This window comes from Wyeomyia smithii, chromosome 2, assembly GCF_029784165.1.
Source record: "Wyeomyia smithii strain HCP4-BCI-WySm-NY-G18 chromosome 2, ASM2978416v1, whole genome shotgun sequence".
Lineage (NCBI taxonomy): Eukaryota > Metazoa > Arthropoda > Insecta > Diptera > Culicidae > Wyeomyia > Wyeomyia smithii.
The window spans coordinates 164964728-164979520 of NC_073695.1; the positions used below are offsets into that span (position 1 = coordinate 164964728).

The 14793-nt window shown below is 38.1% G+C and overlaps 1 protein-coding gene across 1 annotated transcript in view; it reads right to left on the reverse strand.

Moving 5' to 3' along the window:
- Positions 1-14793, reverse strand: part of LOC129721511 (PP2C-like domain-containing protein CG9801) — a 54795-nt gene that overhangs the window by 24857 nt on the left and 15145 nt on the right. Inside the window, exon 4 of the mRNA XM_055674167.1 lies at positions 13344-13562. Within this exon, the coding sequence (XP_055530142.1) occupies positions 13344-13562 (219 nt within the window). The remainder of the gene's footprint in view (positions 1-13343; positions 13563-14793) is intronic.

Consider the following 14793-nt stretch of genomic DNA (forward strand, 5'->3'; position numbering starts at 1 on the left):
CACGAACTTCGTAGCGATCGTTGGGTAGAACGTTCACTACCTCATATGGCCCAAAGAACTTCGGCTTCACTTTTTGGCCCACACCGTTTTCGGTACGTGTTTTCGGTATAGCCACAATGTCACCCTTCTTAAACGATTGAGCTGGCTTCCTGCGGAGATTGCAGGTCTTCCGGTTCTCTTCCTGCATTTTCTAAATGTTGCTATGTGCTGCCTTCCGTAATTCATCTCGGCCATGCTCGAAGTCCTTTTGAATCTCCCTCTGCAGCATCTCGTGAAGTATTTCGTCCTCCTTCGTTCGCATTTTCACTCCAATCAACAGTTGAAAAGGCGTCGTTTGAATTGCTCTTTGCCAACTGTTGTTTAGACACCGTTGTACTTGTGGGACAAATTTGAACCATTCCTCCGGTTTCTCCAACGACAGCTTGGTCAACATCGGTATAATTATACGATGGACACGCTCTACTTGCCCATTCCCACGAGGAACGCCGGTCACGATCAAATGCAGACCGATATCTTCATCTTCGCAATACTTCGTGAAAAGGTTTGAAGTGAACGCTGCACCTCGGTCGCTTATTATTCGTCTGGGATTACCAAAAGTGCCACTAATGATCCGGATCTTCTTTACTGTTTCATCAGCAGTCGTCGTCTTAACCGGAAATAAGCCACACGAATTTGGTGAATGCGTCGATGACTGTCAGAATATAGTTATATGATCGTATCAAGCGGAACGTCTCCTTTCGGTATCGGATGTAGTTCACCTTCGGGTTTGCCTCGCTTTCCTTCGCCAACAATACAGGGAACACAGGTAGCGATACACCGTTTTATCTTGTCCTCTACAGCTGGTATGAAGTATTCACTCTCGATCCGACCCATCGTCTTCTTCACACCAAAGTGACCTTTTTCGTGAGCGTTACGAATAATGGTCATCTCAATGGACTCTGGCACGTACAACCTACGAGGTTCGTCTTCTCCCTAGTAGAGCATTCCGTTAGAAATGGAAAATTCCTTGGACGAATCGGTTTGTGTCAACTCAGCAATATTCGCCTTCACCCTATCATCATCGGCCTGTGCAGAGCGAACTTGAGCAGTGACGGAAGCAGAAACGACTAGTACATCCCACCTAGCGACTCTTGCGTTCATCTTACGTTTCATCATCGTATCTTTAAAGGCTCTACAGTCCGTCACAATCTTGAACCTGTAGCCCAACAAGTAACATCGAAACTTTTTCAAAGACTCTACCACTGCCAACGTCTCCAATTCATACGAATGGTAGATCTTCCCAGCTCCAGAAGTCAAGCGACTGTAATAATAACAGGGATGAAACTTCCCGTCGTCTTTCGCTCGCTGCATAAGAATGCCAGCTAACGCAACTTTACTCGCGTCCGTGTGGACTTCAGTCTCCGCTCCAGGACAGAAAGAACGCAAGACAGGATAACTCGTCAGTATTTCCTTAATGCGGTTGAACGCAGCTACCGCATCAGCATCAAAATCAAAACAACTTTCTTTTCTTAACATACCGGAAAGTGGGCGGGCAATGCTAGCAAATGTGGGAATGAACTTCCGGAAATAACTTGCCAGACCGTAGAAGCGCTGTAATTCTTTCACTGTCGTCGGTTGTGGAAATTGCTTCAGCTTCTCGACCTTGGCCGGTGCCGGCTCGATGCAGCCATCGTAGATGGTGTATCCCAAATATTCAACTCGTCGTTGCAGAAAAGCACACTTTTTCCAGTTAAAATACAACCCTGCTTCTTCTGCCACTTTCAGCACCGTCTTCAGCACTTCAATTCCTTCTTGTTCGTTCTTAGACGATATAACATCGTCCACAAACGCTATCACTTTTCCGTCTTCCACCAAGTCTTCCAACACTGCACTTATAAAGCGACCAAACGCATTTCCACTCGTGCATAAACCGAATGGAGCACGTAGGAACTCGTACTGGCCATCGTTGGTAACGAATGATGTATATTTCCTGCTACTTTTTTCAATCGCCACGTGAAAATACGAGTTCTTAAGATCCAGCGTCGTGTATACTCGTGCTTCAGATAACTGGTCTATTTGCTCTTCCACATTCGGGGTCGGAAATTTGTCGCGCACTACTTTTTTGTTAATTTGCCGGTAGTCAACACACACTCGACGTGTTCCGTCTTTCTTCGGGACCACAACGATAGGACTGGCATATTCACTGGTTTATGGCTGGATTATTCCCTCGTTAAGCCATTCGTCGATCTGCTTCTTCACAACCTCTTTTTCCAAACCAGCCAATCTTCGTGGATTTTCACATACGATTTCGTTGATTCGAAGTTCGTTCACGGGTCGCACTGAGGTTTCTGGCTTATAGTTCTCAATCAGCTCTAACACCTGCTCACGGTATTTCGGTGGTACCGTTATATCGTCATCACTGGTACAGTCCCCGATTCGACAAACCCATTTAGTATCACTGTGATTTAATTCACTCTCTTTCGTGGCAAACTTTTTCGCACGAACACCTTCCGAAGTGATTGCATAGTCCACTTTTCCGAGAAAATCCATGCCAATCAGCATTGGAATATCAATAGCTTCACACGGCACTACATAGAAGCAAATCATATGCTCTTCGTTCTCTACAAACACTTTCAACACTGTTTCACCAATGACAACACCACCACCGTAGCCGCGCACTTTCATGTTTGATTTTTGCAAACGCGAACTGTTTACAGCCAACCTCGACCAGAAGTCCTTGCGAATCAAAGACACCTCACTGCCGGTGTCGATTATACCGGAAATCTCGATGTCATTCACTTTTACTTGCAAACTCGGTTTGCGACTGTTTACACTTTTTAAAACATTCACTTTTGCAGGCTTCTTCTCCTTCTTCTTTGTGCACTCCTTCGAAACATGCCCGAACGCGTTGCAGTTGAAACATTTTGGCCCGTCGTTTTTCTGCGGGCAATCGGTGGCTACATGCGACGGTTCCCCACAGTTGTAGCAGTGTCGTTTCGTGTCTGTTTTTTCGCTATCTTTCCTTGGTTCCGGTTTCCGATGTTCCTTTCGCTTCGGACCAAAATCATCGGCTCGGGGTTTCTTCGTCGATTTCATTTGCACCTTCTCGAAGTTTAGAAGTTTCTCCTTCAACTGGCTGATGCTGTAGGCTTCGTAGAGGAGAGATCGGTGGAAATCATCGTCGGTGATTCCATCGACCACGTACTCGCAGATGCTTGCTTCGTCAAGGTCAATTGCCAGAGCGATGCGTTGTATTTCGTATATGTAGTCTCTCGTGCTTTCCGTCGGCTTTTTCTTCCGCGCAGCCAGCTTGCGATGGACGTCGCTCGCTCGGACAAATGGCGCAAATTCCTTAATCAGAGCGTTCTTCAGTTTCGTAAATGACGTCAGGTCACGCTGCGCAAAAACAAATCGTCTGGCAGTGCCCGTCATTTTTTCCTGCACATAATCATCTTTTGCTCGTCACTCCAATTCGCCGTTTTCGACATGGTTTCAAATTGCAGCATCCAGTCCTTTATGTCCTGGCCATCTTCAGCGCCGAATGATTCGATGCTGTCTTCGACGTCACGGAATGAATACGGTCGTTGTTCCACCGGCTTAGCTCGTGTATTCCTCGGTGTTGATGTGGGTGCGTCGTTCATAGCAGTACGGAAACGCAACGAGCTCCCGTCACTACTACTAGTATCATCGTTGTTGCCATCGTCGTTATGGCGGCTGTCGTCGTTGTTTTGTTTATCATCGCCGTCGTCCTTCTCGTTTTCTCCGTCGTCGGTGATAAAATCACCGTCGTGTTCATCGCCGAAATCCTCCTCTCCATGACGGCTGTCTTGCTCGTCGGTTTCGGCCATCGTCGTTGCATCATGGGCGAGTATTCTCTTCGCCATCGTTTCTTTGTTTCCCGATGAGTCGATTTGACGCCTCTCACATTCTCGTGCCAACCCGATCTTAGTGAAATTTTCACACAGCTCGACGATTCGGTCGGCCATCTTAAATTTTACTGAACTACTTTTCTGCGTTAATTTTTTCACTCAAATCGTAGCTTTCTACGTCTCAAACGGATTTCCAACAACTCCACATCTCGGTTGAGCCCCCATGAAGAAAGGAAATGTGAGTTACCGGGAAAAAGAACCAGGGTGGCCACTCATTTTACATTTTCGAGTTCCCGCATTTTTCCCGACTTTGTCCCGCATGATTCCAAGAAATTGCCGATTGTCAGAAATGGTAACTAGGTTATGTTCTATCGACGGCATATCATTTCTACCGAACTTGCTCGGGACATTCTACACAAACAGTTGATAAGTTACATAAAATGCAACTTTAGCCTTTTCATAGTAGACAGGTTAAATATAATTTTTGCGATTTTCTCAAATTTGCAAATCTTCCATTAGGCAGTCAATAATCGTGTTAGCTATTTTGTGCATTCATTATGTTTGTCTATCTGTCTTTTCGAAATATGATATAAGCACCGTTCAACGCATAACAACCTATTAGGGCAACAACAACAAACAAAACAGCACTTTGCGTACAATTTTTTTTCCGTTGTTAAAATCATCGGAAAAAGTCATGGGAAGTTTAATGTGAACAAAAAACTACTTAACCTAAGAGTAAAAAATATTTTGATTGAATTGATTATTTGGGGAACAAAACTTGTGACATGGATTCGCGTTTTTTTTCTTAAATTAAAGATAATGATATTTTACGTTCAGTTACATAGATTCAAAACTTTTCAGAAGTGAATTCACAACTGTTTCAGCATTTTGGTTTGTTAGTCCATCAAAGTTGCATCTCTATGGTCATCTGCAAACATCTTCAACTTGTTTGCATTCAGCGCTCAAAATGGTCAAGCTGATAGAAAAAATGATATTGGGGACCAACATTTCAAAATAAGTGATTTCGAAACTTAAAAGATAACCTGGAAATCAGAAAAAAGATCTTAAATTATTATTTTTCAAATTAAAAGTCCTTTACTGCACGAACATGTCTAGCAGAAACCGGTGAAAAGGAAACAAATTTATTTTTAATTTCTTTTGAACTTTTCAAGAAAAAAAATTTTTCCTGAAACTTTCCTAAATCCTTTTTATTAGGATTTTTTCTGAAGAATTTTTAGTTTTTATTTCTCTATGATCATTATGCAGTTTTTAAAAAAATACAATAAGATTTTTCAAAAATCAGCTCTTTAAAATGTTTAATTTAGAATATTTTTGATATTCAACTACTCGTTTTCAAATCGTTTTGGTTTCGAAAAAAAAAATCTTCAGAAATTTTAATTTCTTCGGTGTTCAAACAATCAACGTTGTAACATTTGGCAACTTAGAATTCAGAAAATAAGCTTTTTGAGATATTCAATCAATTTTTTAAATAGAACTACTATCTACAGCTTTGCCGGAAACATCACAACAATCAAGCTAATTATTTTGGCTTTTAGAATATTTAAAGTATTTTTGTTTATTGGTCACAGATTGAGCAGCCTACTGTTTAGTGCACGGGGCGATTGCAGGGCTAGCGCTACGATCCTGCAGACACTAACAGTCTCTCTCGAACCGAGACACGAACCTACGACGACTGACTAGTTAGGCCAGCATCGTACCCTAAGATCAGTTGCAAAACAAAAAGCATGTAAAAAGTCGTATGCAACAACAAATGAAATAAATAAAATGTTTTCTTGAAAAACCTCCCAAACGATTATGCTGTTTTCTAAGAACATTTTTGATTGTATTTACATCGAAAATAGTTTTTTTTAAAATTGTATAATTTACAGAAAAAAAATACGAATTTGAAATATGTACAAAAATTAGTTTTTCAAAAAATTCCAAAATAATGTTTGCTCTATTTTGTGTCAAGTTTGTAATGTTTTTTCAATTAACTGCTCCGCATAGTAAGTTCGTCCCAAACCCAAATTTACACCAGCATTCAGTTTCTAAGCGGAAATGGTAGGTAGTTCCGCTAGAGTTCGCCAAATATTCTTCAAAAAGACAAGCTGAAATAAAAATCTATTTAGAAAACTGGAGAATCAGAACTGTGTGTCACTAATTTAACTCTCAATTTGTTTATTCAAATAACTACTAGTAACTAGTAATGTTAGTAAGATTGTACAGTGAATCTTATTTTGCATTGCTCTTAGAAATTGAAACAGTTTCTATTGTACATATGAGAATTTATGATTGATTCTCTCACTAAAAACGTTTTCTCGATAAACTGGCAACTTCCATTCCCAGACTCCGGACCGGTTTTCGACCCTGGTTTCAATTCGCTTTACCGTCTTGAGAAGTCCCACAGAGTCCATTCAATTTTTATAGATAACACGATTTATGCTGTTCTAAGACATTTGGTGTCAACATTTATTTCATTTGAAAAGCAGGACTGATAAGCCGGTCAGCGGGTAAAAAATAAGTAAGTTTAGTGACTTTTTGGTTAAAAAATTGACTGCTGAAGAAAAATGTGACTTTTAAGGGGCCAACTTGCAGTCCTGCACTTCCAACTTCTCCATCATTTGTAATTGCATCATACATAATACTTTGAAAAAATCTTGGTTAAAAAAATCCCGATTAAATAAAAAATTTCCCGCATTTTTCCCGATGTAATTCAATTCCCGACTTTTTCCCGCATTTCCCGTTTTCCCGATTGAGTGGCCACCCTGAAGAACGTAGAAAATACTTTCATTAACCAAATTTATTTAAGGAATCAAATGCGCGATGTGCCTCATATGGCGGATTGAACAGAACTGATTTTTTCTTTCGATCTTGCCGGGTGGTCTACCGATTCTCCCACATGTATGTGTAACAAAAGATGATGGGGTTTTTATGCAGTGCGTCTTGAACTGTCCTACAGATCAGACGTTTTTTCGGTTGCTTGTGGACTGGTCTTTGACTGCCTATAGCTTCAAAGTTTGTGTTTTGTCAGTGTGTCTTTTAAAGACTACCTGAAAGTTATTTCCCATCAGTCTTTCTCAAGACTACCTACTTTTGAATTTAACATTTGTTTTAACTTTTTTCGTATCACCTGAAATGGCTGGACGGAAAAAGAAACCTCGCATCGCTGCGGGGAGGAAAAGAGAGGCATCTCTTTCTGACACTTCGAGTGTCTGTAGTGACAATCCTTTTGATATTTTGCCTGAGCAAGAAGCTGGTGAAATGGAAGTTATTAATAATGAAACTATACAAAATATAAAATCTTTAAAAAAGGAGAAAGTTCCACCTATTGTGGTAACTATTTCTTCTGAATTTAATATATTCAAAAAGGAACTTTCAGCGTTTGTTTCTGACGTTAAAGTTACCTATCAAATTGGCCGTAGATGTGAATGCCGCTTATTAGCCGACTCAGTAAAGGGTCGTGATCGTCTTGTTCAGTATTTAACTGACAAGATGTACAAATTTTTTACATATGACACCAAGAACGCCAAGCCGTTCAAGGTTGTCTTGAAAGGTCTCACCAACGATCAAACCGTTGATGAGATCAAACTTACTTTAACAGAATTACTTGGCATAGCCCCTACCCAAGTAATTCTAATGAAACAAAAATCACGAGGCGAAAACAGTCAGAGAACTGGAATTTCCCTTGTTAATTATTTAATTCATTTTAACCGCAATGAGGTTAACAACTTAAAATTTTTTGAAAAAGCACATGCTTTGTATAATGTGCGTGTAAAGTGGGAAATTTATAGGAAGTATGGCGGAGGTGAAAAGCATATCACCCAATGCCGTACTTGCCAACGTTATGGCCATGGTTCCAAATTCTGTAACATGGACCAAAAATGTCTTAATTGTGGAGACTCTTCTCACAAAAAGGACACATGTCCTGTGAAAGAGAGTAAAAATTTTCGCTGTGCGAATTGTAACGGCAACCATATGTCAAATTTTTATCAATGCCCAGTCCGTTTAGCAATTGTTAAGGCAAGGCAAGGTAAACAAAATTCAATTTCTCAATTAAAACCAACTTCAAAACAAAATTCTCCAAGCGTACCAGTGACGCATAGTTTACCTACTCCTTTGCATACCCGTTTAACTTATGCACAGGTTACAGGTAGTTCGAACATTATACCGCCTAGTGTTGGTAGTTCGAAAATGACCGTTAATATGGGTGAGCAAAACACGCTAGAAAATAATTGTACACCTATCACTCCAGCTAATATTGCTACCGAAAATATTTTTTCTAATGTCAACTGCCTGGGGCCTATTACGGCAGGTAAACTTTCTTTTTTGCAACAGGCAATGTTCGATCTTATGAACGCCATGTTGCAGGCAAAATCAATGTTTGAAGCCATTCAAATAGGCACAAATTTTACTATTAAAATTGTTTCTAATTTAAAATTTAGCAATGATTTTAAATAAAACAATTAAAATATTAAATTGGAATGCTCGCTCATTGAAGGCCAATAAGAATGAGCTTTTTAATTTTTTAACAGTAAATAATGTGCATATTGCAATTATTACTGAAACATTTTTGAAACCTAACATAAAATTAAAATATGATCCCAATTACGTGGTTCATAGATATGATAGGATTCAGGGTTCCGGCGGTGGAGTTGCAATTGTTATTCATCGCCGAATCAAACATCGTGCTCTTCCCCATCTTGAGACGAAAGTTATTGAAACTTTGGGAATTGAAGTTCAAACTGAACTTGGGATTTTATTTATTGCCGCAGCATATTTACCATTTCAATGCACACGCGAGCTCAAAAATTATTTTAAAGGTGATTTACAAAAACTCACCAGAAATCGTTCGAAATTTTTCATAATCGGCGATTTTAACGCTAAACATCGTTCATGGAATAATTCTCAAAGTAATTCCAATGGCAAAATTTTATTCGAAGATTGTTCTTCAGGATACTATTCTATTTTGTCTTCGAATACTCCTACATGCTTTTCTTCTGTAAGGGACCCTTCAACAATTGATTTGGTGCTAACAGATCAAAGTCATGTATGTAGTGATTTGATCACACATGCTGACTTTGATTCTGACCATCTTCCAATAACTTTTTCTTTATCACATGAATCAGTTTTAAACCCTATGAGCTCTGTTTTTAATTATAACAAGGCTAATTGGGAAAGATACAAAACTCATATTGAGAGAAATTTCAATAATGAGCTTGATTTGCAAAACGAATATTGATTCCGCTTTGGAAGCATTAAAATGTGCAATTGTTGATGCCAGGAATTATTCTGTTCCAAAGGCTCAAGTGAAATTTGATTCATCAATAATTGACGAAAATCTTCAACTTCTAATTCGTTTGAAAAATGTCCGCAGACGTCAATATCAACGTTCTCGTGACCCTGTTTTTAAAACTATTTATAAAGATTTACAGATTAAGAGATTAAGCATAGATTTACTCTTCTGAGAAATCAAAATTTTGAGACTAAAGTTGAAAAATTGAAACCATATTCAAAACCATTTTGGAAGCTGTCGAAGATTCTTAAGAAACCTTCAAAGCCTATTCCAGTTTTAAAAGATGGTGAACGTTTTCTTTTATCCAATGAACAAAAGGCTCAAAGACTTGCTCATCAGTTTGAGAGTGTTCATAACTCAAATTTGAATTTTGTGAGTCCAATTGAAAATGAAGTCACACGTCAATTTGATTTAATTTCTTCCCAGAATTTTTTACCTGCAGAAATAATTGAAACTAACTTGAATGAGATTAAATCAATTATTAAAAATTTCAAAAATATGAAAGCACCTGGTGACGATGGAATCTTTAATATACTATTTTTTTTTTTTTTTTTATTCTCGCTTATTTTCCGTCGGTCTAGTTCCGCCACTGTTGTGGCCAATCACCGACGCCCAGGGAGGCGACTCCACACCCAGGACCCTAACTCACGACCCGTTTATTAACGGACCGGCGCCAACGGCTTTACTTCCTCATGCGATGGAAGGCGTGATCCCAGAGATTTTTCGCTTCAGAAAATCTCCCGGTGTCGGCTAGGATTGAATCTAGACCAGTTGGGTTGGTTGTGAGTGGATCACGCCATCTCATAACCATCGACACCTATGTCGGCGGTGGGATTCGAACCCAGGCGTCGAGCGTGGTTGGCGGAGACGTTACCAACCACACTAGGCCCCCGCTATCTTTAATATACTAATCAAACATCTCCCTGAGAGCACAATGGAATTTTTAGTGAAAATTTTCAATTGCTGCTTCAAAATTGCATATTTTCCCAAATTATGGAAAAATGCAAAAATTACTCCTATTTTAAAACCGGATAAGAACCCAGCTGAAGTTTCAAGTTATCGACCAATCAGTTTGCTTTCTTCAATAAGTAAACTGTTTGAGAGAATTATTCTTAACAGAATGATGTTACACATCAACGAAAATTCAATTTTTGCAAATGAACAGTTTGGATTTCGCCATGGGCATTCCACAACTCATCAATTGCTCAGAGTTACTAATATGATACGAGCTAACAAATCTGAAGGTTATTCCACTGGAGCTGCTCTTTTAGACATAGAAAAAGCATTCGACAGTGTTTAGCATAAAAGTTTGATTGCGAAATTGCAAACTTTTAATTTTCCAATTTTCCTAATCAAAATTTTAAAAAATTATCTCACTGATCGAACTCTGCAGGTTGTCTATCAGAATTCAAAATCTGATAGATTTCCTGTCAGAGCAGGTGTACCTCAAGGTTCAGTCTTGGGTCCAGTCCAACATATTCACTTCAGATCTTCCTGATTTGCCTCCAGGATGCACAAAGTCATTGTTCTGCGATGACACAAGCATTTCCGTAAAAGGAAAAAGTCTTCGTGTCATATGCAGTCGATTGCAGAAAAGTTTAGATATTTTTTCTTCCTATTTGCAAAAGTGGAAAATCTCTCCCAATGCTTCTAAAACTCAAATGATAATTTTTCCGCATAAGCCTAGGGCTTCTTTCCTCAAGCCAAACAATAATCACGTTGTCAAGATGAATGGGGTTATTTTAAGTTGGTCCGACAAGGTTAAGTACTTGGGACTAATTCATGATAAAAAACTTATTTTCAAAGAGCACATTGAGAGTATACAAGCCAAGTGCATCAAATATACGAGATGTTTATATCCTCTCATTAACAGGAATTCTAAACTTTGTTTAAAGAACAAACTTTTGATTTACAAACAAATTTTTAGACCAGCAATGCTTTATGCTGTACCGATCTGGTCAAGTTGCTGTTCAACAAGGAAGAAAACGCTCCAAAGGATTCAGAATAAAATTCTGAAAATGATTTTGAAGCGTCCTCCTTGGTTTGGTACACTTGAATTACATAGACTTACTGATGTTGAACCATTAGAAGCTATGTCAAAAAAAATTATTAACAATTTTCGACAAAAATCGTTGCAATCCTCAATTGCTACGATAAGCTCTCTTTATAGCCAATAAGTTAGCAATCAGGTTAGTTGTAAGTTTACTTCCCCTTTCCTGACAAGTAGGTTTAAATCCCTACGAATGATAAGTCCTAATTGCGAAAGCAAACAAATCCTAACAATTAAAATTACAAATTTCTAACAGTGTTGAGAAGTCACCATTTGTGATTGGACACACATACTCATTATTTACTAATATTTATCATAAATAAAAAAAAAGAAAAAAAAAATGGGGTTTTTATGCCTGCATCAGGACGGCCTCAAATAGGCTTTTTCCCATCCACTAATTTTAATGGAGACCGATAAGGTCAGATGGAAATAGAACAATAAATAAGTAAATAAATAAATAAATAAATAACCAAATAAATAATGTCTTTTCAAAACTTTACTTTTACATTTTCGAAATGAGAATCAGTAAAGGTTATTTATCTATTTAATCAACATTTATGTGCCAAAACAAATACGTAAAAAATTTGGTACAGAGTACACGATATGTGATTAGTTTTTTTTTAACTTTTCTTGGTTACTCGAAAACCAAAACTAAATACAAGTTTCGAATTGCTGAAGATACTTAACTGCAAATAAACATGCTAACTTCTATTATGTACAGTTGATAAATCTCGAATGTTCGAAGTAAATAAATATTCTACATAAATCACAGCTTGGACGACCGCATATTTCAAAGTTGCTGAGGATCTGAGGAGTTGCTGAGGATGGGTCTGAGCTAGCCCAAGGAACCACCGTGAAATGGCTTATTTGGGATTAATTCGCTATTTTCAATGTACAGCACAGTAGCTTCAGTTTTGTATCTATACATTAAATAGAGGTTAGAGAAGACAGGAAGCATTACCTACAATTTGTGGCCAGAGATCGAGTTTACCTCTACGACTCTAACTACTGTCACGAAAACGAAGGTACTTTGTCATCGTAGTAGGTAACAGATTATGCTTTTACCTTTCCCCATACGCCTAACTTTTTCACTGAGTCTGGTTGTTATTCCTGCCAAGTACAGGTCGGATATAGGTTAAGAAAAAAAAAGTACAGGTCGGAGTCGATTATTCGGAACATCAAAATAATTTTCATTCCGGATAATCGAGTTTCCCGGATAATCGAAAGACAGAAAAAATATTCAAATTTGCTATTAACGAACATAACATAAATATTTCCTTTTTTATTTTACTCGTATGATACAGTGGCGTAACCAGAAATTATTTCTGAGGCGAAAAAGGGTGAAATATTGAGAATCAAAAAAAAATAAGTTGGACATTGACTATTTTCACTGAATTCGAACATGTCCCTAACATGCCGGGAGTGACATAAATAGTCATAAATATGCCAACGTTAAAATTTCGGAATAAAAATTAAAAACGAAAACCAAAAAATAAAATTCCGGATAATCGAGTCTAAAATTCCGGATAATCGAGTTTCCGGATAGTCGAGTCTCCGGATAGTCGAGTCTCTGGATAGTCGAGTCTCCGGATAATCGAGTCCGACCTGTATCGACAATTATGATTGCCTGGATATTCATTCATTCAACTCAGCTTTGTCGGTGATTCTTTTTAATTTTTTACCGCAACGGAAGGGTGAAAGTGGAGTGATGGTAACCTGAGAACAAGCCCATGCGTAAAATTCCCTGTGGTTCAAAATCGTTGAAAATCTGTTCACGTGGTATGTGGATGGCCCCTAAGCATATGTTTCATTTAAATAATACTGTGCTGTTATGTACTGGGATTTCATATAATTACATTGTCTTTTTACAATCTTTCGAAGTAATGTTAGTTACAGCATATTTAATGTATATCTGGAAAATCGACATTTGTCTGCCCATCTAGGGCTAAAAATGTTTTATGAAAACCAATAATCATAAAGAAACAACATGAACATTATTTAAAATTTTGTCCTATGCAATGACCACGTTAACCTTCTGTACACTACGATAAAAAATCACAAAAATAGAACCAAAGGTTCAGATGAGTGTATAAAATTTTAAAACTTTTTTGGTAAAATTAAATTATACGATTTATAAATATACACAACATACCTTCTGTTATCTCTCTTACTCCATGAACCTGTGAATATACATAACCAAGAGAATCGCCGACATTGCAGCAACAAACTAGGTATTTATTCGATTCATCTGCTGAAGGTAGCACCACAAGCACTGTAAGAGTCGTCAGAGCCCCACCAGCTTCCAAAATATACGAGTGCGCCTCCCAAAAACTTCGAACTAGACTGACGAAAATGTCCTTCGTGGAAGAAGCTGAATATGAAATGAAGAGAAAATTGTTTCAGTTCAGTTTTAAAATCAACTATATTCTGGCAAAAAAAAAACCAACGATCAGAGCAGTGGTACAAAATAAAATGAAAACGTGATTTCTTCGACTTACAGAATCATGTAATAGGGCGGACTTACCATAGTTGGTCGGAGTGCAGCCAAACCGAACCAAGTGCAAAAAACACTTTTTTTTAGTAATCACCCTTCAAAGTTTAACCACCCCGTATGTTTTCTGCAAGCTGCTTCAGAGAATTTTTGTTATAATATCATTAGACTCTTTTTTCATGAAACGTAGATTATTAATTTTTACATCCACATCCACACAATTTTAGAAAAAATGGCGCTTGGTTCGACCTGGTCGTACGCCGACCAGTTTTGGAATAAGAAAGAAACCGAAGTTGTTTTAGTCGTGATCATGGCTCTAGTTTTTTTAAGAGCATGAGCATGAACATTTAGCATTATCGAGCACACACATTGTAGTTGCAACTCCGTGATTGCCAATGAAGTTGCGAAGGAAACCACATGGATAGTTGAAATACCACATGTAACATCACTTTCAAAATGAAACAATTCAATAAGTCTTGCTCAAAGATGGTGAAGCAAACATAAAATAGTGTTTTCACAGGAAACGCATTACATATTTCCGAGTCTTGTGCTTTTGAAAATTCGAAGTGGTGGCAATTGGTGGCTTCAAACACAGTTTCATCATTTTCAGCATGTTCTTCAGAATGCTCCTATGGCCTGTACAATAACCAAACCTTATTTTAGAGTAAAAAGACAAACTTGCACTTGTCGCGAACTCTAGACAATTTATATAATTGACCGTTGTTTGAATGAAACATAGCTTCTGAAAGCAACCTTCACAGTGAAGCATGTTCATCATTCGAAGCAATTTGGTGTTGGTAGTATTTGTAAGTTTTGGAATTTTCGACATGCCCGAGATTTTCGACCGTAGAAAACAGTTTTCGACGTAAATATTACTTACCAGTTCCAAAATCGTGTAGATTACCATTTTGGGTCACAGGAGAGTTAGCGTGATTTATGGCGTTGATGACATTTTAGGGGTAAATAGAACAATTTACATATTTGAGAATAGATCCAAATGAATAACACGATTCTGCAAAATGACGTGATAAAAATCTGATATGGTATGTTGCATTCCATTCCAAAAACTATTAAAGCGAGCAGCAAATACATTTTGTTTTGAATATCCGCG